Here is a 25,142-nt window from a genome sequence, read left to right as displayed (position 1 = left end):
CCAGCAGTCTGAGTCCAGTCTGACTCTTTGGCTGCTAAGCTCTATCACCCTATTTTACAGTTATAACTGATACTGATTTTATTTTTTATTTTTGTAAAAGGTATTTTTATTTCAGAGAGGAAGGGAGAGGGAGAGAGATAGAAACTTCAATGATGAGAGAGAATCATTGATTGGCTGCCTCCTGTACGTCACTCACTGGGGATGGAGCCCGCAACCTGACTGGGAATCGAACCGTGACCTCCTGGTTCATAGATCTACGCTCAACCACTGAAACATGCCAGCTGGGCACAGATGCTGATTTTAAATTATTTTAAAATGTTTATATAGTTGATAAACTAGATTTTGAGCCAAGGCTTTACTGACTACCAAAACATGTTTGTTTTCTGATTCCCAAAAAGTATTTAAACTGTTTTATTAGGCTTTATTAAATGATGTCAAAGTTATCTCATTTTTCTTCTAGAATAGGCATGCACATTTTAAAATTCTGTTCATTCAGCAAATGCTAATTGAGTATATGTTATGTGTCAGATACCTTATTAGATCCCAGAAACACGGAAATTAGCTTCAGTAAGCTAAAATTGTATCTAGTGATAAATATAATGTTAGACAAATATGCCCATCATTAGTAGGTCATATTTGTTTAATACCAATTTGGCAGTCAGAAAGTGTTTCAAATTGTGGTATGTTCCTTTTTCCTTTCTTTATTTCCTTTTTACCCCCTAGGCATTATCTACCCTGGACTCCATCACTCTGATGTACCCTTTCTTTTACCGGCCCATGTTTGAAGTGATAGAAGATGGCTGGCATTCTTTCCTTCCTGAGCAAGAATTTGAGCTCTACTCTTCAGCTGTGAGTAACTTTTGAGAAAACTATGGATAATAGTTGAGAAATAACACAACACCTTACTTTACTTCCTTTTGATGAGTGATAAGGTACATTTGACTTACTCATTCCTTTTCTCATAACACTGAACTCAGCATCACACCTTGTCCTGGTTTCTCCTTTTTAATTTCTTTAAAAATATGTTTTTATTGATTTTTTTAGAGAGAGAGGAAGGGAGAGGGAAAGAGAAACATCTATGAGAGAGAACCATCGATCGGCTGCCTCCTGCATGCCCCTACTGGGGATAGAGCCTACATGTGCCCTGACCAGGAATAGAACTTTTTGGTGCATGGAACAACACTCAACCAACTGAGTAACACCAACCAGAGCTTTCTCCTTTTTTATTTATTTTATTTTTAAAAAAATATATTTTATTGATTTTTCACAGAGAGGAAGGGAGAGAAATAGAGAGTCAGAAACATTGGATGAGAGAGAAACATCGATCAGCTGCATCCTGCAACCAAGGTACATGCCCTCGACTGGAATCGAACCCTGGACCCTTCAGTCCGCAAGCTGACGCTCTATCCACTGAGCCAAACCAGTCAGGGCTTTTTTATTTTTTAAATATATTTTTATTGATTTCAGAGAGGAAGGGAGAAGAAGAGAGAAATAGAAACATCAATGATGTGAGAGAATCATCGATTGGCTGCCTCCTGCATGCCCCTCACTGGGGATCGAGCCCACAACCCGGGCATGTGCCCTTGAGTGGAATTGAAGTTGGGACCCTTTAGTCTACAGGCTGATGCTCTATCCACTGAGCCAAACCAGCTAGGGCTCTTCTTTTTTAAATAATAGAAAGGAACAAGGGATTTGAAGTAAGTAGTAGCTCTATTCTCTTCTGTTCTGGTTCAGCATTATATGAAGTATTACGGTCTTTCTGTTGCTATACTTTAAGAGGATGAATGAGATGATGTTGGCCCTGATAGTCATGGATATACTTAATATAAGTTAAATATAAGGGAGAAACAACTGTCTCTCACACATTTGATGGGATGTCATATAAGACAGGGAACTTGTACTGAAATCATGGTAAAAACCAATAGAGGAAGTTGTAGAGCAACAAATGTTGCTAAATATGAGGAAGAACTTTCTAGGAACTGGGGATACATAGCATTGCAGAATGCTGACTAAAGAATGGAGCTTGTTTTCTCTGGAAGTATCTAAGTATTGATAGATATTCTTCTTTTAAATTTCTGAGATGGCTTCTTCATTGTATGAAAATTGATCTCTAAGGTCCTTTAAATTTTTTCAGATTATTTTGTGACACTGAGATACTAGCTCTGAAGTATGTGTTTTTCAGACCAGTGACTGGAGGTTAAGCTATGTTAATAAGGAATTTGCGGTCTGCCCCTCTTACCCGCCAATTGTCATAGTACCCAAATCCATTGATGATGAAGCTCTTCGGAAGGTGGCTACATTTCGACATGGAGGACGCTTCCCAGTACTCAGTTATTATCATAAAAAAAATGGAATGGTAAGTGTACAGTACTGCTGCTTAGTCTACTGAAAGACTTAGTTTGAGGATTTTTTCTTAGAAATGGTTCCCTTCTCTGTGTACCTGTCCATTGAAGTGGTTAGTCATTCCTGCTAGGACTTCCTTCATTTAAAATTCAGGGAATTGGGAGTAGAGTGTTTTCTGTGATCATTTTATGACTTTGAATTCTTTCTGTGATGCTGCTCAACCTTAGAAAACCCCAGCTAGGTTTATCCTCAGGACTCAATACAAGGGGAACTAATAATGTTCATGTGCTATTTAAATTAATGTTCTCAGGCAGAAAAGTAAATTTCTCTGATCAGAATGATGGTAAGATACTGGTAAATTGAGCAGAAGTTTTTATTTTCAAAAGGGAGAAGAGTGGCACCTGTCATTAGTCACAATAAGTAAACATGGGCATCAGGAATTGAATAGGCAAGTGCTTGCAGTGTATTTGTTTCCTAGATATTTTCTAAATCTGTTTCTGTCCTCTACTTTCTCTCAGCCAATGAACTGCTTCATTTTGAGACCAATAGTAAATTGGTGGATAAATTATTATCACCTATTTTTCTTTTCCCCTGGTATTAAGTCAAACATGGATATTTAGGATAAAAAGATTTCTAAAAATCTGCTATTTTTGCATCAGGCCGTCCATTCTGCTTGCTTAATAGTATATCTGTTTTTACTAGGGTTCATTACAAAGTATTTTAATAATTGATGTTAAATATATTGAGTATCCATTTACATGGTGAGTGCCATCTGAGAGTTAGCTATTGTCATCCTGTGAATGACATTTCTTGTCATGTTAAATTTCAGGGTAGTTAAGATAACAATGTATACAATGGGGTGAAGTTGAAATAACTCTAAGCCATTCACCAGGAAGAGATCAGTGTAACAGTTATTGATTTCTTGAGAAAAGTTTCAAAAGCAAACCTTCAAAATATATAGTTCATAATATTTGGAGACAAGTGGTTAAGTCCTGGAATACTGAAAAGGATGGAAGAGGGCCACTGGAGGATAAGTAATACCAAGCAGCTTTCAAGATATTGAAGATGATTCCCAAAACAAGAATAATGAGTAAACTTTTTTTATTTTGCCATTGGTGCCTTTTTCTTTATAATTCTTGCCAACCCTAAGTTTAGGTAGTTGAAGCAAAAGTTTACTGGTGCATAGGCCATTATTATTATCTTCATTACAGGGCTAGATCAACTGGATAATTACTTCACTGACTAAATGTATTATAATAGCTCATCTTTAAAAGGAACTAAAATATTATGTGAAAGTATTTTGAGATAGTGGGAAGAAAAATCATTTGAAAGTGCAAGGCTTATTTTTGTTTTATAGTTATTAACTTTGTCAATAAATAGAAATGTATCTTTATTTTAGGATCAGATCCATCCCACTTGTTTTTGAAGTACTCTTAATCTAGCTAATTTACTTCTGTTTTGAAAAACTTTAAATGCAGCTACTCTTAAGTTTTTTGTGTTTGAGAGAGAAAAGGGGAGAGAGAAAGAGAGAGAAATAACATTGACTTCTTGTCTGCTTATTTATGCATTCATTGGTTGATTCTTGTGTGTGCCCTGACTGGGGATGGAACCTGTGACCTTGTTGTAGCAGGATGATGCTCTAACCAACTTAGCTACCCAGCTAGGGCTTAAGTTTTAAATTTTATTGTGATTCTAGGTAATTATGCGAAGTGGTCAGCCACTGACTGGCACAAATGGGAGACGGTGCAAAGAAGATGAGAAGCTGATCAATGCTACCCTCAGAGCAGGAAAGCGTGGCTACATCATTGATACTCGATCTCTAAATGTAGCTCAGCAAGCTAGAGCCAAAGGAGGCGGCTTTGAGCAAGAAGCTCATTATCCCCAGTGGAGGCGGATTCATAAGTCCATTGAGAGGTAAAAGATTCTGGAGACAGTGATGGGCTCTTATTTGAAGCTAATTAGAGTGGGTGAACCTTTAGCTGTTCAAAAATCACAAGTTTTCAAATGCATCTAAACATTAACTTAGAGTCCAAAATTGACTGGCTCTCCTGTCGTCGTGGTTTGTAAAATGAACAGAAAACTTACCTTGGATGCTCACAGGTGAGTTTCAGTCAGATAGCACTGTTCCTGCAAGTCAGCTCTGAAATTTCATCCCCACAAGGTCTGCTTCTCTGCTTGTAGATCAGTGGTCACCAAACTTATCCAGATAGGCTATGGATAACTATATTTTCCTAGTCAAAGACTTTAGACATTTAACTTCCCCCATACCCACCTATTTTACACCCTGTTTCCTCCACCTGTCTTGTTTATGCTTGCAGTTAGTGGTTTATAGTAGGTACTTTGGGTAGGTGGGTGGGAGTCGGAGCTGGCTGTGGGCACCCCTGCTGATAGTACCAGGTAGACCCATTGGAGTAGCATTGCAGATGTCAGTGGTGCTATCTCTGACCTGTCTCAAAATGCAGTGCTCTAGCTCTCTCCCCAGTCAGATAATTCAGCTCTTCGACTGGTGTTTAATCTATTCAGATGAGGAACAATTACTTTGACAGACATTTTAAGCATCTTTGCAATCATGTTGCAATATTAACTCTTCATTATTTAATCCTTAGGTTATTGTATAGCAAGGTAAATATTTTATAGTATTTTGAGCTACTTTGGCTCTTGGATTGATTGGAGGCTGAGTTTTTGGTTTGGTTTCTTCCTTCATTGTTTTTGTTTTGTTTTGTTTTTCTTTTCCTCATATTTGAAAGGTATCACATTCTTCAGGAGAGCTTAGTCAAACTTGTGGAAGCTTGTAATGACCAAACACATAACATGGACCGATGGCTTAGTAAATTGGAGTCTTCCAACTGGCTGACTCACATCAAAGAGATTCTGACAACTGCCTGTCTAGTGGCTCAGTGTATCGACAGGTAAAGTACATTTCAGTGCTCCAGAATGGGACATGCACTGCTAACTAGGCTTTGCTTTTATCCAGACATATGTTTATATATTAACATATGCCTTGGAGATATTGTGGGTTTGGTTCCAGACCACTGCAATAAATCGAATACTATCTCAATAAAGCAAGTCACACGATTTTTGGTGTCCCAATGCATTTAAAAGTTATGTTTAACTATACTGTAGTCTTTTAAGTGTGTAATAGTATTCTTTAAAAAAAAAAAGTGTCCACCTTAATTAGAAAATACTTTATTCTAAAAAAACTAACCATCATCTGAGCCTTCAGTGAATTGTAATCTTTATGCTGGTAGAGGGTCTTACCTTCAATTTGTAAAAAATGCAATATCTGCAAAGTGCAATAAAGTGAAGCTCAATAAAGTTTGGCCTATTCTATATCTTATGTTCAGATCATTTTATAAATTACTATAAGATAGTCAATGGCATTCAGTTATCGATGATGTATGTGCATAGAGTTTGTCATTTAATTGATAGTTAATATTTGTTGAATGAATTGTGAACCATGTACATATATGTCTTTGATGACACAAGTTTTTTTAAGTACCAAAGACCTAATTTTTTTTCTATACAGTCCTTAAATTATTAATCTACCCATTTTCCTTTTCTGAAACTGTGAGAAAGAAGTTTTTCTATGCCTTCTCAGAGGGCCAGACTTGCCTTCTTACAATGAAAGGAAGCATATGCGTTTGTTACACAGTAAAATAATCCTTTCTAATCTCAGATACCTTATTACAAACTACTCGATGTGTGCAGTTATATCAGGATCTCAAAGTTGAGAAAACCTGATGGTAGTGATGTGAAGTATATGAAGTGATTTTAGTTTATTCACTCAGTTGAAGGTTGCTAATCCTTGAGACTTGAGGCAGAAGACTTGAACAGAGGCAGAAGGATGGTATAAGTTGTGGCAGAAGCTTAGCATGCCCTTTTTAAGAAGGGGATTCCCACTGAAACAATAGGTAGGTATAAGTATTGCCACCACATAGTTGGATGGCACTTTTCTTTGAGAATCTAATTTGTTTTATTGATGCTTCCAAATTAGGGAATGATATATGTAATTTTTTATGGTTAGTGAGAAATTGATCATAGAATGGATTGCTTAAAATCACGTGGTAAGTTAGTGACAGAACCAAGAGTGGGCTTGCAGTCAGGATTCCCAGGCTGTCACTGTTCTTTTATTTTAGATGAAGCTCATTTATCTAATAAAATATGGGAAGTGAATAATACAGAATGATGAGGTGCTAATATTAAGGGTTTTGTTTCTTTTTAGCCTAAGTTTAAAAGATTTCCCCTTTCTTATGAAACATGAATTGTAATAGACACTTATCACCATGTTGTCCAAGTTTTCAGCCATAATAATGAGATGATGCAGGTCTAGGTGCAGAACAATATTTGTTATCTCCACCTTCGCTTAGTTTGAGGTGCTGCCTTAAACAAACAAGAACCTCCACACTCCTAGGAAAGTTGAAGATTTTAATTATTTTGCAATGTTTTGTTTCCCTTTTCTGATATATATTAGCTTGTTACTTGTACCTACATAAAAATCTGCCCTTATATTTAATTACTAAAAATGTAAAAGTTGACCTTAAGTTAAATAAATTCAGAATATACCACAGATAACAAGATATATATTCAGTATATATCGGAAGCCTTAAAATATTTGCTCATATCTTTTTCAGGCTACTCATTAGATTTAATGCTACAAATGAGTCGTTAGCCTAGCCATAAGTGAACATCAGGGAGCTTATTGAGTTCAAATTAAGAACTCAATTCAGCAAAAGTCAAAAAGCTAAGTGCATTATCTGCAGTGTAACAAAAATTGGCAGTAACCTTAATATCCAATCATAGTATTAAATAAATTATAGTTGTTCACTTAATACAATATTTAATAACCATTAATACAGTACTTCTAAAGATGGCATAGATGCATGGGAAAATGTTTATAATAAAAGTGAAAATAATAATAAATTACTTTTCCTTGCAGCTATACAAAGTATATATGTACATGGGAAGACAATAATAATCAAACATGAAACTTTTATGAGAAAGTGGTGAATCTCTTTTCTTTATTGCCTAAAATTTTCTTCACTGTCATTTCAATATAAGACATGGAAGAAGGAGAGGGGAGATGTAGTTAATTTAGTTTTTGATGCTTCGTCCCACACTCTTTAGAATATTGAGGTCCCAGAGACGACCTAAGTGTCGTGGTATCATTGCCACTTCCTTTCTAGATTGATTGACAGTTTTATTTTTTTTAAATGTTTTATTTCTTCCTGTTTCATGTTTCTCAAAGTATAGTTCAAGACTTGTTTCCCATTATAATTGATGAAGGCGTCCTTACAGTCAGCTAGCTGATAGTGAGAAGGCAGAATCAAGGTCAGAGAGATACAGAAAAATAATTTTAAGTATGTTTCTAGGTTCAATGAGAAAAGCCTTTAATCAACTATTAAAGCAGAAGAGGTAAGTGCCTACTATGTGTGTTAAGGACTGCTTTTGTGTTTGTAAAGATAGAAAACTTTTAGCTAAAAAAAATTCTGTGAAATTTGTTATAGCTTGAAAAGGTTCTTGCTGTGTGAAATTTGGGACTCATACTATAGTTTTACTTTTTTCCCCAGGAAGCTCTCTTCAATATGCCTTATTTAGACTCTAACCCTATGGGACAGTGTGGAATACATAAGACTTTGTACTCAGTAAATGTTTATTATTAGCAGACTTGATTGGCCATGTTGGGAGTATCCCATTTGTACTCTGAATTTTCCTATCAGGGAAGGAGCATCCATATTGATTCATGGAACAGAAGGCACTGATTCCACACTTCAGGTGACCTCCCTGGCCCAGATCATCTTGGAACCAAGAAGCAGGACCATCCGTGGTTTTGAGGCCCTGATAGAAAGAGAGTGGCTGCAGGTGAGAAAAGCTGTTTTGTGTGCAGTGGAACAGCTGATAATTGATGTCGTGATCCTGGTTTGTGGGAGCGGATATAATGTATGACATTTTGATGGCTGGGCCATTTTCTTTGTGTCTTGTTTCCTGATGTAGACCAAAACAAAGTGACTTCTTTGAGGTTCAGGGACCTTGCCCAGTTCATCTGTTTATCCTTAGTACAAAGCACTGCTGTCACATAAGGCTGTGGATGAAAACTGAAATAAAGGCCTCATAAACCAGAAGAAATCCTCCAAGGCAGAGGTTAATTTGTGAATGTACATACACTGTGTAACGTAGTAAACAATTGTAACTAAAAATATGTGTTTAAATATATCTTGGAATAGAAGTATCTCTGGAGAAAATAATTTCTGGCCTTTCTAGTTACAATCTGGATTTATTATGTGTTAATGCTGTTACATGTACTCTGTCTACCCTGCCTGACAACTGACTATCTCTGTTTAACTCAGACCATCTTAAATATTTGGTAGAAATCTATTGGACTACATTCCTTATGTTACAGAGAAAATAAACAAATGAGTATGATATACTTATATATTGGCATTTTAATGAGCATAAAATCCCATTAGCTACTGGAAAATGGTCATGGCATTATCTTAGTCACACATAAGGACCCAAAGATAAGAAATTCCTTGAAGGGTGTGATTTGGGATAAGGGTGGTACTCAGGTTCTGGGTGGGCCAGAGCCAGTGGTTCTTGAATTTCCTTTGGTCAGTAGATACCAGACTCTTCTAGTTCTTTTGGGGGAAAGAGAGACATTAAGGAGGGCTTTATCTCTAATATAAAGATATTCATAAAGATCTCTTCATGACAGTAACTAACTTTTTTCCCATATGTAACTAATGACAATATCAGGAGTGACTTATAGAGTCTGTCTACAGAGCCCCATATTTATCTCCATTTAGTGGTGTGGCTTATGTAGTTTACAATAGTCTGCAATGCTTTGGATAGATAGAAGGTGTTAACTGCCCTTTGTTTTGTACCTGAAAAGCTTATGTTCTTTGACTATGTTCCAAATTACACAGACAAAAAATTTGTAAGTTTATTATTACTGAAGTTCATTATTCCATTTGGCATTCCAAGGACAGTTTGGGTTCTTATGGTTAAGTAGTTGGAAATTGTTTTAAACCAAGAAATCATTAATCTAAATAGCAGTCACCAAAACTATGTGATGTTCCATTTAATAGGAGTTGCATTGCACCTGTGTGAAATAATTTTAATAGAATGTGGACTCTCACTAGGGTCTGACTTTCTTTTCCCTCTTTCCTTATCATTTCCCTCTTTTCTTGTAGGCTGGTCACCCGTTCCAACAGCGCTGTGCACAGTCAGCCTATTGCAGTAGTAAGCAGAAATGGGAGTCACCTGTATTTCTTCTCTTCTTGGATTGCGTGTGGCAGATACTTCGTCAGTTCCCTTGTTCTTTTGAATTTAATGAGAATTTCCTCATCATGCTCTTTGAGCATGCTTATGCCTCACAATTTGGAACGTTTCTGGGCAACAATGAAAGTGAAAGGTGGGTACACTGCTCACATGGGGGCCATTTCATTTTATGTTGTTTTGGCCACTCCCTAAAAGAGTTGTTTCTGCATTAATGTTATATATAAGATGGTAGAGATTACGGTTAGTAAAAAATTTTCAAAGTGTATGTATTCTTATTATGAGCCTATCCTACGACTTTGTTTCGCTAGATTAAAATTAGTCCATATACTGATTAAAAAGCTTTGAATAAGTTGGGTAACTATTTTAAATTATAATTTCTTCATATAGAATTAGAGTATTTTACATCTGCAAGAAGCCTTAACATATAACTGCACCCTCCATCCGGTTTTATAGATTTAGGAAGGTAATGTGCAGATTAGTTAAATGACTTGTCCAGGGACACATAGCCAGCTGGTCAGCAAAAGTCAGGCTAGAGTACAGGTCTTCCTATTCCTGCTATAGCCTTTCTCTGTTAAACCAGTGGATGTAACTTTAATTCGGCATTTAAATAATGTGTTTGACTGGATTCTTTTTGGTGTTGTACCTATTAATATCTCTCAGACATACATTCAGTATAGGGTTCACAAATAGATATTATCTCACATTCTGATTCCCCTTTAATAGAGGAGGATTCTGAAGCTGTGTGGGGTGGGCTTAGCCTGAAAAAGTTCAGTGATTGGCTAGTCATGGGTTTGGGGGCCAAGGGGCTAGAGGGAGCAGTGGTGCAGTGGTTCCTTATCCTCATCATGCCTGGTTCCTGGGGACGTAATAGTACGGGACTTGCTGTCCTAGCAATTAAATGCTAGTATTACATGGGGTCTGTGACTATGTCGATTATTACTAGCATAATTTCTAAAATGTGCCCATTTATTTTTCATCCCTAGCAATTTATTCCACGATATAGAGCATTACGGAATTTCAGGATTATTGTGAAGACTGTTCATTGTAAATGAATAGAGATTAAATCTATATTTATATCAAGATACATACTTATTTTTAATCTATTTAGATGTTTTGAGTTAAAATACAATTCCAGATACAATGTTGTGTATGACATGACCAGATTCTGGTTTTTTCCTTCTTCTGGTTTTGTTGTTATTGAGAACTACAGTGCTGAATTTTCTGACAGAGATTTTTATTTTACAACATTTTATTCTGCTACTAAAAATCTTGCATTCCACCTTCTAATATACAGAAAAGAAATTGTCCTATTAGGAGAAGCATTTGATAGTTGTTATAAATTAACTGCTCTCATGGCAATTTTTTTTCTTGATCAGATGTAAGTTGAAGCTACAGCAGAAAACGATGTCTCTGTGGTCGTGGGTCAATCGGCCCAGCGAGCTGAGTAAAGTCACGAACCCTCTCTTCGAAGCCAACAGCCTTGTCATCTGGCCTTCGGTGGCTCCGCAGAGTCTGCAGCTCTGGGAGGGTGAGCCGCGCATCCTTGGCAAACTTTCTGTCATTAGTCAGGGATGAGCTTTAAGCTGCCTGTGAGGACAGGCGGGTGTTGATATTTGAAGATGGTAAGGTGGGCCTCACTCTCAGTCCTGTGTGTATTTTTTTCTCAGTACTTTTTGAAGAGCCTTCACACTGTTTTCCATAACGGTTGCACTTCTTTAAAATCCCTCCAGCAGTGCACAGGGGTTTTAATTTTTTCACATCCTTGCCAAGAGTTGTTACTTTCCTTTTGGGTTCCACACCCCACACCCTCACGCCCCTGTAGAATCCATCCTAATGGAAATGAGGGAAAGTAACTTTTTGTATAAGAAAAGTTGCTAGACAGTTAGGACAGGAATAAATTGTAAGCTCCTAGGAGATGGTTTCGGTTTCCTTTCTTAAGCAGTCATTAGGGTAGGCTCTTCTGTTAAATGCTACTGAAGGGGGAATGAGCTAGCCGTTCTAGTTAGGGTTTACACCGTACACATACCAGTGCCATCCATCAGTGCATTGCTCATGTGGAACAATAGTCCGTGCTTAATTTTCAAATCTATTCTAAAGGAGGTGTTTCACCTACATTAATTTTTCAGACTCCTAAAGCTTGTCTTCTTAAATACCAAAGCCTGTTGTTGTTTTTTTTAAATAGCCAAAATTTATCTAAAATATGTTAGCCATTCATTAAAGAAAGACTGAAGTATACCATTTAATTTATTTTTAATCATTTTTTGAAGGTTATCTTTATTCATCTTTGTAGTAAAACAGCATCAGGCGTATACACAAGGATGGCAGCTGTTTGGTAAATTGAACTGAATTTCCATAAATGTTGGTTGTTCTACCATGTTCTGATATGCTCTCAAGGACAATTCATGTGTGGAGAGCAGTTTGCCCTCTGTATGTGTCCAAGGATCTCAGATTGCTTGGCTCTCTCAGCTTGAGATCAAGTCTGTTTCTGTTACTTCTCTGGACACCTGCTTTCACATCTTGGTTGTTCTTAGCACATCTTCAAGAGCTGCCTTCTTCCTCCTCAGCTTGTGCTTCTAATCTTATCTGTCGGGGTGTCTCCTCGTCAGAACTGTGGGGAAATGGCCTCAGAATGTCTCGGGGTTCTCTAAGCCTGAGCGTTAGTGCGTTGGGAAGTTGAGGCTGCTCAGAGCTTCTCTTTGCTTACTCTCCTGATTGTTGGAGGTGGTCACCGGTGCAGGATAAGTGATCTCTCCAATGGGAGATTTCAGCTGTACTTCTTGTTTAAGACGTCTGGGACAGTTTACCTAAAGCCACTGTCATGCTTAATAACTGAAATGAGAGACAAGCTTACTTGGGAGAAAAGCCAAATTTGGGAGTTGGATGACCTAAACTAGTTTTTACCAAACCTTATTGAGAGTTTAGGAATTAAGTGATAGGAGGAAATCTTTGCTGTTACTAGCATGTGAATGAATTCCCATCACTCTGTTAAGAATAGAGTTTCCCTATGTGTTTAGTGTCTCCGCAGCTTAGAACTGGAAGAAATTCTGTGTTACATAAAATCTGCTCATAGTACGTATATGGAGTGTATCATGAGACTGCTCTTATTATCTCTCTCTGCTGTGTACATTTACATCATAGTTAACCATTAATATTAAGTAATTCTTGTACTGAAGAACAGGATTTTAAAAATAGGCTCATATATGTGGAAAAATCAACGCAAGTCAGTCAATCTTGTTTCTACCTTTCTGATAGAGAGTAGCGTTTGGACATATACAGAAAGACTCTTGCCTGGCCAGTATGGCTTAGTGGTTGAGCATCAACCCATGAACTAGGAGATCACAGATCAATTTCTGATCAGGGCACATGCCCAGGTTGTGGGCTCAGTTCCCCGTATGGGGCATGCAGGAGGCAGTTAATCAGTGATTCTCTCTCATCATTGATGCTTGTATCCCTCTCTCCCTCTCCCTTCCTGAAAATAATAAAAACATTTTTTTAAAAAAGAAAGACTCTTTAGGGCCCATGGCAGTTTGGAGTTTTGTTTATGGAGTATATTTTAATGAACCATAAAACATTTGTAAACCTGCCACCCACTGACGTGTTGCCAACTTAGAAAGTTTTTGTTCGTCCTTACTTTGATCTATTTAAGCCATTAATTTGAGATGATATAGTTAACATAGGTCTGTGTAGAGGAGAGAAAATGTCTCCTTTAGTCAACAATAAAATGATAATTTTTATTTGGGGAAAGAATCAATTGCCTGTATAATTGAAAGGCTGCCTGTTTAGTGAAAGAGAGAGAGAGAGAGAGAGGGAGAGAGAGAGAAAGAGAGAGAGATGAAATTTAGGATTTAAATAACAAATTTGTGTGGTTCTGCTTTTACTGTAACTTATGTTTCCAGCAAAAGTGATTTCACACATGTAGAAGGTCTCACAGGTCTGAATAAAGTTCTGTAATTATGGGGGGAAAGATTTCCATTATGAAAATGGAAAGTTTATGCCATTGTAAATTATCAGCTTGTTTTCCTGAATATATTAGAGAACAATACTTTGATCTATTTCGTAATTTTGTGTTTGGGGTGGTGAAGAATTGAGCATGTATATAGAAATAGTGATTTCTTGAATACTCTATTCAATTGTGTTATTTTAGTAGCTTGAGTTCCTGTGTATTTTAGAGTATAATAAAACATAGATGTGAACTGTGAAAAAAAGAAAAAATTAATACATGGAATTATATATTATCCACACCTTTAGTGTTAATCCATTGTATGTATCTTTCTCCCTTCTGTTTTCCTTTCCTGGACTCAATAGGTATTTTCCTGCGTTGGAACAGATCCTCCAAGTATTTGGATGAAGCATATGAAGAAATGGTTAACATCATTGAATACAATAAGGAATTACAAGCAAAAGTAAATCTCCTTAGGAGGCAGTTGGCAGAACTGGAGACTAAGGATGGGGTGCAGGAGAGTCCCTGAAAGGTGTCCCCACTCCTGTGTAAGAACCTTCCCACACCCGTATCCCACCTCTCTCTCCTTTTGATCTTCAGCTCACTTTTACATAGTAGCCTTGAACTTAAGGCTTTAGATGTGAGAACCCTCTAATCTAATGGATTTCTCAATACTTTATGAATGCAGTTTACTATAATTACACATGTTTCATGTGGCCTCTTAGGCCTTTTTACTTTGGGAGCAGGAAGGAGGTGCTAGTTACTTTATTTTATTCTCTGTGAACCAGGTGACCTATGTAATACCATTAGTGTTATGCACCATTTCATCATAAGCTTTCTGTGTCTACTTTCCAAACAGAGCTTCAGACCGTCAAGGTTATGACTAATCTCTTTAGGGGATATATTAATTTAAAAAAAGGATCAGACGCTTAAACACTTTGAAAATATAAATATTTTTCAAAACTGAAATGGTAGATAAACCAAGAATGTTACGTTTAACATGCCATTTCCAATACCTTTGCCATTCTCTTTAAAATAGTTTTGAATAACAAAGATGAACTCAATCTCACTCTGGTTTGTCAGGAGAGGAAATTCTGAATATTTATTCAAGGTCAATTATTTTTACAAGGGCAACAGCTATAGTCCTCTGCTATTTACCTTAAGAAGTAAATTTAACAGTAGACAGTAAAAGTATGTGCAATATAGAAATAAAGTAGGAATTTGTTACTGATATGGTATTGTTACTGTTGAATTGGTTTTTCAGGTTTTTATCATACATATTAAATATGTATCAGATGCTGGATGTAACATTGAACCATCATTTATAATCGATGTTCATTTGTTATAATTAAGCTACAAATATGGTTTCCTTAAACCAGAGATACACTGCCCTTGTCTGACATTCTCATTGCACTGGTTTATGTATATATGTGTATGTTTTATTTTTAAGTATTCTAAGTGTTTACGAATACTAAAATTACAACTTTCATGGTGGTGTGAGCCTTTGAAAATGTATCTGGGCTCTGCTGATTTGTCCATTATATGTTAGGCAAATGTAATTTAAGTGGAGGTGAAAGATTATGAACATGATGCAGCTATGTTTTAAACTTCAGATTGAAATGTTTCAATGTTATAGGAAAAGTGATAACTAAACTTACGCTGTGCTAGTTCATGCCCGAAACTCAAAGTTTGCAATTCAGTGCTTTCCATGTACATTTCTGTTTTGTGGAATTGCCCATTTTAACAAATACTGTCAATTCCCGTTATTCTTTAAAAAGATAGTTGAAAAATAATCATTAATACCATTTCTACCCCATCTACATATAACCATTTCAGTGTAAAACATACCAAGTCTGAACCCTGCTTTAGAGCTATGTATTGAGCTAAAAATACAATTTTTATAAATGGGCTCTATCAGAATCTCTGGCCACATTCAGCTTTAGAAAGTGACAAATTCGTTGTATCCCCAGTTCCCCAAGTTTTATCTTTTTTCTGTCTCCTCAGACTTGCAGCAAAAGTCTGGACAACAATCCATAGTCAGAACTCTCTTTTGGTAAATGTGCCTGCCTTCTCCTATCAACTCCGTTTTGTTCTCAACTTATTTTCTTGGCTATAGTTGTGAATCTCGGGCATTAAAGCCCTCACCAAAAGGCTAAGGCAAGGAACAAAGGAGGTGTACTATCCTGTTATATATACCTCTGTGTTGTGTGAAATGTCTATCTTTTTTAAAAGAGGAAACACCCTAGCTTTTTTATGGCCGCTCAAAATTGCTTGCTGCTTTATTCAGGCAGTTGACTTTTTTGTTTTCTCCTAATTTGTCCCAAGACTACATATGAAGAAGGTACCCCTTCTCTGTTAATGGACCCATAGGAAAACCTAGACATTTCTCTTTTTTTAGTAATTTTTTAATAAGTGGCCCCCCACTAGTGTTATTGATTGGCCATATGGCTTCTATGGGTTTTAACTTTTAGGTGGAGTTTTTATTAAGTTTGGTCATGAAGAAATTGTATGCCATTAATTTATACCCACCTTCGTGATGCATATTTTATGTGTGAGCCAGAGTACAATAGCATAGTGTTTTAATTTCGTTTTATTTCTTTTATTGAGACAGCAGTCTTAAGCTGTTTGGACAAGTTTGCATTTTAGTATTAATTTATAATTAGAGACTAGAGACCCGGTGCATGGATTAGTGCACAGGTGGGGTCCCTTGGCTGGCCTGCAGGGATTGGGCCAAAAACAGCTCTCCAATATCCCCGAAGGGGTCCCGGATTGCCAGAGGGCAGTTCTTTAGTGATGCGTCCCAGAATCAGTCTCCCTCCTCTCTGGTTCCAGGTGTGTCACCCAAGAACTGCAGCTGCCAAGTCACCGCAGCTCAGCAGCTCCTGTGTTGAGCGTCTGCCCCCTAGTGGTCATTGCGGTCATAGCTTCTGGTCGGACAGTTGAACGTTAAGACAGTCGCTTAGGCTTTTGTAGATATAGACTGTCCAAATCACAGTTCTGATTATAGCTTGTAAAAACAAACTTTGGTGTAAAGGAGTGCACTTTCAAAGGAGTCATCTAATTATGTGAATATTAAGGTTTTCCCAAACTCAAGAATTCTGTCAAAAACAAGTGCATTAAAAATATAGCGAAGAGGGTTGTTAGTAATACTAATAAGTTACCCATCCGTTGGATAAGAAGAATACCGTACAATAGATATACTTTTTAGAAGATACTTGTAAAACGTTATGTTTGGACAATTGTCTTTGAGAAATGTGGCTTTAAAATCTTTAATGAAGAGAATGATGGCAGAAATAGTGAGCAAGCAAATTGGCCCATACGAGTCAATAAAAATCAAGTGAGATAAACGAGTTCTTATATATTAGGCATCTTCTGCATTATTTGTAGTGAAGGCTGCTGGTTTACATTTTTGGGATGCAAAAAGTACTCCCCACAAAGATCTTAAAAATACAAAGGATTGCTATCATTCCTGTCAGCATACAAAGATCTTTATATTTAAATTAATTAATTTTTTTAAATCAGAAAAACATGGTTGATAATATAAAAATGCTGAAACTTTCACTGATTAGACTTTTTGGCAATTAATTGTTTGGTCAAAATTTTTCATTTTGATTTTATTTAATGGGAAGAAAACAAGCAGAAATTAAAATCTAACAGGTTTAAACAACTTATAAATGTGTTTAATTTCTAAGAAAAATTAAGCCATTGAAACAAGATTTTAAAGTGATTTTTAGGGAAGTTTTAGAAGACAGTAAACAGTCATTTCAGATCCCATTGGGGAATTTAAAAATCTTTTCTTTGACACTGAACGCTGATTTAAGAGGTGATGTGTCATTGTTTTTCATTGTAAAGGATGAAATTTAGTGAGATTATAGCCTTTGATTCAGTTAGTATTTATATGAAATAAAAAATCAATATCATGGAAAACATTTAACCAGTGATTGTCTCCTGAAGTGAAAACGAGGGACATTTTGCTGCATTTTAAAAATCTGCTTAAAGATATAAGTCTTGTAGTTAATCTGGTTTCAGGATTAGCTATTTTAATTGTCAGTATTAACTGGGTTATCAGGTTCACTTATTGTAAGATCTTAACCTGAGAAAAGTTTTGGTATTTATCCATATCCAGATTTAATGGGTGAAAAGTGTATGAGGGTATTATGAGCACTCTTTATCAGAAAGTTATTTCTTGGACCAAAACTGAGCAATTTTTTAATAGTTGATCCTCTGTTCTGGCAGCTATGAAATTTACCAGAAAATGAAGTCATTCAGTACATCTGATCCGGGTTTATGTTATACCTCAAGGCAATATAGATGAGTTATTTATTATTCCTTAGCATGTCAGGTCTTCCCTCCCTTCCCAGAGCTGATATCCTAAGTTATTACCAAATAGTGTTTTTATGTTAATTCACCATCCTAACTGAAAAAAATTAAGACTGATTTCACCATTATTATTTATTCTCAGATGATATGAAATGCTAATTTTCTGACAATATCAGTTTTCTAAATTTTGTTTTAATGAATAAAACTGCTTTTACCTTCACTCAGTCTTTATAATGTAGTGCCCATAGCATCAGCTTCCTTTAAACCAACAGCCCAAAAGAGACCCTCTGAAACTCTATGATTAGGTTGTAGAAAATCTGGACTTTTTATCTATATTCTCTCCACGAAACCCAAGGTCCTATTTTTGAATGACACTGTGGAACTCTAGCTTGTGCTTAATTTAGTTAAAGATAGTGGGGCTCACTGTAGACACTACTTTGTCCTGAAAAATAATTCCTGATGAGAACTTACTTTTAGAGTCATCCTGGTTGATCATCTGTGAGTATATAGATTAACTACATTTGTGGTTTGTAATAAAAACAAGTTGTACAACACTGCCTGTGTCTGTCTGTCTGCCCAAAACATTTATTTCACTTTTAAAATGCACATATATCTTTGGAGAGGTAGATTATTCTTCACAAACACTCAAAGTTCTGTTGTTTAGGATCCTTATAGCTCTATCACCATCTACACTAAAAATGTACTTGCACAACTTATTAAAAAAGAATATGTATTTCTTCAATAGCGGGTATTTGAATGTACTCTTGATATATTTGAATGTGACTCTTGGAATTAACTGCACTATTATTCAAGTCTCATACAATAAAATTGCACTGTATGGCAAATGTGTCTGTAACGTATGCTTTGCTAAACCTCAGAGTGCTGTAATGTACAGGTTTCTGTATTATGAACCTCTCTATATAGTCTTTGGGAAAAATACTGAACTTTCATAAGTCTGTGTAACACTTTAATATTATTTAGAATGTTCCCTAAGTGATAAGTTCACTATGTCCTACAACTGGAATCATTCATTTTGAGTTGGCTGCTTTGTCAAGCTTGGTTTACTGAACCCAGAAATAGTCTTGTCAAACGTGGTACTGTTATCTTAGTGTGTAAGATCTGTGTGTGGTGTTCTGCCTCAGAGGAGTGTTGCACAGATGCTATTGTTTTAAATTTCTATAGACAACGGGAATAAAATTTGAATATATTCAAAAACTGGTAAATTAAATCTGTAGGCTGACTAATTTTTTTCAAATATTTGTGAAGGTTGGGGCAGTTTTCAATTAAAATTGCTATTTAAAAAATTCAGATCCATAAAAAAAGTGGCAAAGTAGTACAGTGGTCTCCCATATACTGTTCACCTAAATTGAATAACTTACATTTTTTCATCTTTGAGTTAACGTGTGTATGTATATATGTGTGTGTATGTTATTTTGCTGAAACATTTGAGGGCAAGCTGCAGACTTGATGATCTTTCCACCTAAGAACTTCACAGGTATTAGGAGTATGTATTTACATACTGTTTACTCGGTATGTATTTTTATGAATAAATAATTGAGAGTAAAGGAAAGCTACTCAAAGTAGGTTGTCAACTATGAAATGTAGAATGATAAATTAGAAAGTCACTATTTGGCAATCATCACAATAATTGACCTAGGCAGTCACCATCAGTGGATGTTAAAACTAGTAGGATAAAGCTTGTGAGGAAAAGAATCTAGTCTCAAAATATTTTTCCATAAAATACTTATTAATTACAAAGGGGAAAGAATAACTTTATGTGAAGGAACCTTGTAGATACCACCTTGTCCAAGCACAATTAGCACCACTAGTAATGGGACAAATCAATATCATGTGCCTTCTGATATGATTCACTGAGAACACAGCATCACATTTTTGCGAAGACAGAAAAATAAAAAGCCCAATCTGAATCTAATTATGAAGACAGATCAGGCAAACTTAAATTGAGGGACATTCTATAAAATACCTTGTCTTTATTATTTAAAGAACTTACAAAACTTATAAAAGGAAAAACTTTTTATAAATTTGAAATTATTTCAAACATTTTTTAAAAGCACAAAGTCAACAGAAAATAGGTGGCATCATACAAAACTATAAAATTAAAAGGAGAAAATATTTCAGCTGATAAAAATTGTCCCCCAATAAATGAAACATAAAAAAAAACAACAAAAAAAACCCCCCACCGCCCTAGCTGGTTTGGCTCAATGGAAAGAGCATCCTGCAGACTGAAGGGTCTCAGGTTCAATTACAGTCAAGGGCACATGCCCAGGTTGCGGGCTCAATCCCCAGTAGGGGGTCATGCAAGGGACAGCTTGATCAATGATTCTCTCTCATCATTGATTCTATAACTTCTCCCTCTCTCTCAAATCAATAAAAATTTTAAAGAAAAAAAAACTAATACATTCCAAAAGGAATATTTGCCTTTAAACAAAACTTCCAGTCCTAGCCGGCCTGCGGACCAAAGGGTCTCGGGTTCGAATCCAATCAAGGGCATGTACCTCAGTTGCAGGCTCCTCCCCGGCCCAGGACCTGGTCAGGGCATGTGCAGGAGGCAAGCAATCAATGTGTTACACCACATCAATATTTCTCTCTGTCTTTCCCTCTCTCTTCCACTCTCTCTAAAAAAAAAAAATCAATGGAAAAATATCCTTAGGTGAGGATTAAAAAAAACCAAAAACACAACTTCCAGACATGATATGAAAAAACACCTCAAATGAGAAATTACAAAACTCAGAACAGAAACAGGCTCAAAACAAAACAGGAAGATACTTGGGAAATGAACTCAGAAAAGAATTTGAAGAGTACAGACAAAGCAAAGTCATCTTTTTTTTTTTTTTTTAATTTATTGGTTAAGGAATTACAAATGTGTCCTCATCCTCCCATTAACCCCCACAAAGTCATCTTAATGATGAATTCTAAGGTACTCAAAGAAAGCTAGATTCAAATGAAAAATCATTAAAAGTATGAAAGGCTAAGAGTGAAAATAATAAGCACAAAGGTCAGAGAGAAAGTGGTCAACATAGAGGACACACAAATAGGAGCCAGTCTTCTCTCTATATAAAAGCCTAATATACAAATTGTCCCCTTGGGAGTTTGCCCAGGAGATTGGGAGTTTGATTGCTCACTATGATGTGCACTGACCACCAGGGAATGGCACGGAGGGAAGGAAGGCCCCAGCCAGCAGCCAGAAGGCCCAAATCAGCCCTGATCACTGGCCAAGCCTAGGGACCCTACCCATGCATGAATTTCATGCACCGGGCCTCTAGTGTATGAATAATTGGAATCCCTGAAGAAGAAAAGCGAAATATGAACAGTTAAACATATAATCCAAGAAAAGTTTCCAGAAATAAAAGGTCTGAGTGGAATTGGATACAGATTAGTCAATTGCAAGACATATCTTGGACTTTAAATATGAAGAAAAAAAAATCTCAAAGCATCCTCTAGGCAAAAAGAGTCACTTAAAGTGAGGTTGGGCCTGGCCAGAGTGGCTCAATTGTTGAGCGTCATCCAGTGCACCGAAAGGTTGCCAGTTGGATTCCTGATCAGGGCACATACCTGGGCTGCAGGCTGGATTCCTGTTTGGGATGCATCGGGGAAGGCCACCGTCTCTCTCTCGCGCTCACTCTCTCTCCAGCCCCTCTCTTCCTCTCTCTAGGCCTCTCTCCATTCCTCTCTCTAAGCATGTCCTTGGGTGAGGATAAAAAAAAAAAAGTGAGGTTGCTATTAAGATTCTCAACAACAACATATAAAGAAAGACAATAAAGAGAACAGTATTTTTGAGAAATACAAAGAAAAACTGTTAGCCAAGGATTTTATATTCAGCCAATCTGTACTTTAAGAATCAAAGCTGTTGCCCTAACTGGTTTGGCTCAGTGGATAGAGTGTCAGCCTGTGGACTGAAGGGTCCCGGGTTTGATTCCGGTCAAGGGCATGTACCTTGGTTGCGGGCACATCCCCAGTAGGGAGTGTACAGGAGGCAACTGATCGATGTTTCTCTCTCATTGATGTTTCTAACTCTCTATCCCTCTCCCTTCCTCTCTGTAAAAAATCAATAAAATATATTAAAATAAAAATAAAGAATCAAAGCTGTTGTGAAAGTTTTTAAGCATACAAGAACTGGGTAATGGTACAGTTAAGAGTGCTTCCTGTGCTCGCTTCAGCAGCAAATATACTAAAATTGGAAAGATACAGAGAAGATTAGCATGGCCCCTGCACAAGGATGACATGCAAATTCGTGAAGCATTCCATATTAAAAAATAATAAAAAAGAGTGCTTCCTGAGACATCTGTGAAAGGATGAGTTTCATCCAATTTGGAGATGACTGGAAAAACTATAGCTTAGGGCCTAAAATATATTGTAACTACAGATCCAAGACTAAGACAAAGTTGAGACAATGCATTTTTTAATAAGAGAAAAGAGGGAGAAAATAGAATAAGTTTATTGACTGTCATTTAATAAAAGTCAGATATCATTTAAGTAAAACAAATCAAATTATAGAACATTGAGTTAGGACAAAGGTGCCTATAGCAACCTTCAAATACAGTATTATAAAGTTATCTCCAGAAAAAATTCAAATCATTTTATATCCAAGACAATAAAAACTCCAAAGGAATAGCATAAAGAAGTATAGTAGCCCTAGCTGGTTTGGATCAGTGGATAGAGCGTTGTTCCTTCGGACTGAAGAGTCCCGGGTTTGATTCTGGTCAGGGGCACATGCCTGGGTTGCCGGCTCAATCCCCAGTAGGGGGAGTGCAGGAGGCAGCGGATCAATGATTCTCTCATCATTGATGCTCCTATCTCCCTCTCTTTCCTCTCTGAAATCAATAATAATATATTTTTTAAAAGTATAGTAAATATAATATAAAACATGGTAAATATAACAAAACAATGTGATAATTAAAACCAAACATCAGACATATAAAAAATGTTAATGGGCTTGATTCATTTATTTAAAGAAAAGATCTTCAAATTGTCTTATACCAAAGCAAAACCAAACTCTCTGCTGTATATAAAAATGAAAACAAGTGACTCAGAGAAGTTAATAAACAAGAATGATGTGCCAGTACCAGTCAGGGTTCAATATATTTCAAAGCTACAGTAATCAAAACAATGGTACTCACTCCCATAAACACAGACATAAAACCAATGGAACAGATTAGGGAGCCCAGAAATAAACCCCCAAGTACCAGTATATGGTGACATAAAACAATAAAGACTTAATTAAATAATAAATTTTTTTTAAATCCACAAAACTATCTCTGGTTGCACTTTTCTTTATATGTGAATGTATATCTACTTGCAGAGGATATTATTAGAATTGGTTTGTAAAGAGTTCTGTTTAATTGGCTTAAAGGAGTTAAGTGATTATATTAAAAATGCTCAAATAATAGAAACTAACCCAAATGCTTTTCAGGATGACATCAGCTAAGAAAATACTTTATATTAAAGCTGGTTTGAGTTTTGGTTGGTTAAATAGGTGTGGATTTAGAATCATAAACATTAAGTACAGCACTTTTATTTTACCTGGGTTTTTTAGTCAAAGAAGCTCATGTTATCTCTGTTGCAAAATTTGTGAACAAGAAAAATAATTTGATGTGATAAAATTTTCATAAATAACCTAAATATAATTATTGAAAACAAGTAAATTAAATAGATGTAAATAGAATAAGAGTGGTTTTTTTTTTTAGGTAAAACTTATTAGCAATAATTATGTGATGTGTGTACTTAAATATAGCTCCCAAAAATAAAATATGATTTTTAAAACACAAAAAATAGTTTCCCAAACATTTTTGTTAACTTAAAACCTTAAGAGTTTTGTCATGTTATGTAGTGAGTCAAGTTAAATTTATTGAATATATAATTTACAAATAAGATAAAATATGGTTAATGTAAAAAACATTCAAACCTATAAAGAATTGTTGTGAGTTTATTTGCGCCAAACTGTCAACAATTGCCGAGTAGCAGAATCTCAACAGATTGAGATAATGCTCTGGTCTGGAGGATGGGAATTTTTCACCTTGTTTTACACATACAATCAAAAGAGGAGACATAAGTGGGTTACATGAAATCCATTGGTGATAGATTAGGGAGGCGGGAGGAAGCAAAGGGGGGAGGGAAGCTCTGGGATTGGATAAAAAGTAAAATGTTAGACACAAGCTTCTTTTACAAGGGTGGGTATAGGATAGTTAGCAGTCGACAATGAACAGGATAACAATTCCAATGCGGGAATTTGCAGTCTCTGCCCTGGTGCATAGGTTGTGCCCTGAGGAGTCTGGAAAAAGGGAAGTTATCCTGACATTCCAAAGGTCTGTTATCATAGATGCAAAACGACAATAGACTCAGGTAAGGTCAAAGTTGATCTTTGTCAGGGAAGATACCAGCCTAGTACATGACTACCCACCAGACTGCTTTTTAATTTTAAAATTTTTAATTTCAGACTATCCTTTGGTTACTTTAGGTCTCTGAATGTGCAAGGCTGCCACGCAGGCCTTCCCTGAGTTAGTCAAGTTAGCATGTGGCCCCCTTTCATCCACAATACTGAGACATTAATTGTTAAGTAAGACTAAGTTTATCTAATGTTGACTTCTTATTGCAGAGAAACTGAAAAATAAATTTGGATCTAGTAATGAATATGGTTTTTTAAAAATATTTTTTTATTGATTTCAGAGAAGGAGAGAGAGAAACAGCAGTGATGACAGAGAATCATTGTTTGGTTGCTTCCTGCAGGACTGACCCCCACTGGGATTGAGCCCCAAATGTGGGCATGTACCCTGACTTGGAATCCAACCTGTGACCTCCTCGTTCATAAGTCGATGTTCAACCTCTGAGCCACACTGTCCAGGCATGAATATGTTTTGAGCTTTGTTGAGGAAGCATATATTTCTAAAAATTATGAAATAAATTTTCCAGTAAAAAAAAACCCACCTATGTTTCTAGTAGTAAAGTATTCATAAAGTTGTTACTCTAAAAAATGCTAATTGCTTACTCTTTAGTTGTCATTAGAAATTAAGGTTTCTAAGGGTTAAGAATTCTAGTTAATGCCCAATTGATATGTTTCTCTCACATGGATGTTTCTCTCTCTGTCTCTTTCCCTCCCTTCCATTCTCTCTAAAATTCAATGGAAAAATATCCTTGGCTGAGGATTGACAAAACAAACCAAACAACCAAAAAAAAGGTACAAGGTATGGAAATGTATTTTTGAGGGAATTAAAAGAAAATAGTTTCTCATAAAACAAGGTGGTTATTT

General features: G+C 36.2%; 1 protein-coding gene and 1 non-coding gene across 3 annotated transcripts in view; both read left to right on the top strand.

Moving 5' to 3' along the window:
• The window catches only part of MTMR9 (myotubularin related protein 9), a 30,281-nt gene extending 11,558 nt beyond the window's left edge, over positions 1–18,723 (top strand). The window contains exons 3-10 of one of the 2 annotated variants that reach the window (XM_036313133.1): positions 724–849; positions 2,183–2,356; positions 4,040–4,257; positions 5,091–5,252; positions 8,061–8,202; positions 9,531–9,751; positions 10,995–11,146; positions 13,924–18,723. In XM_036313133.1, the coding sequence (XP_036169026.1) occupies positions 724–849; positions 2,183–2,356; positions 4,040–4,257; positions 5,091–5,252; positions 8,061–8,202; positions 9,531–9,751; positions 10,995–11,146; positions 13,924–14,087 (1,359 nt within the window). In that variant the 3' untranslated portion in view covers positions 14,088–18,723. The remainder of the gene's footprint in view (positions 1–723; positions 850–2,182; positions 2,357–4,039; positions 4,258–5,090; positions 5,253–8,060; positions 8,203–9,530; positions 9,752–10,994; positions 11,147–13,923) is intronic. The other variant, XM_036313134.1, reaches the window with a different exon arrangement.
• A 3,324-nt stretch (positions 18,724–22,047) lies between these two features.
• Positions 22,048–22,150, top strand: LOC118659378. Its single transcript, XR_004968514.1, has one exon. It is a non-coding gene; the product is annotated as a U6 spliceosomal RNA (small nuclear RNA).
• Positions 22,151–25,142: the final 2,992 nt, after the last annotated feature.

Source organism: Myotis myotis, unplaced genomic scaffold (assembly GCF_014108235.1).
Source record: "Myotis myotis isolate mMyoMyo1 unplaced genomic scaffold, mMyoMyo1.p scaffold_m19_p_6, whole genome shotgun sequence".
Lineage (NCBI taxonomy): Eukaryota > Metazoa > Chordata > Mammalia > Chiroptera > Vespertilionidae > Myotis > Myotis myotis.
The sequence above is the reverse complement of the archived record's forward strand: the minus strand, read 5'-3'. Positions and strand labels throughout refer to the sequence as shown.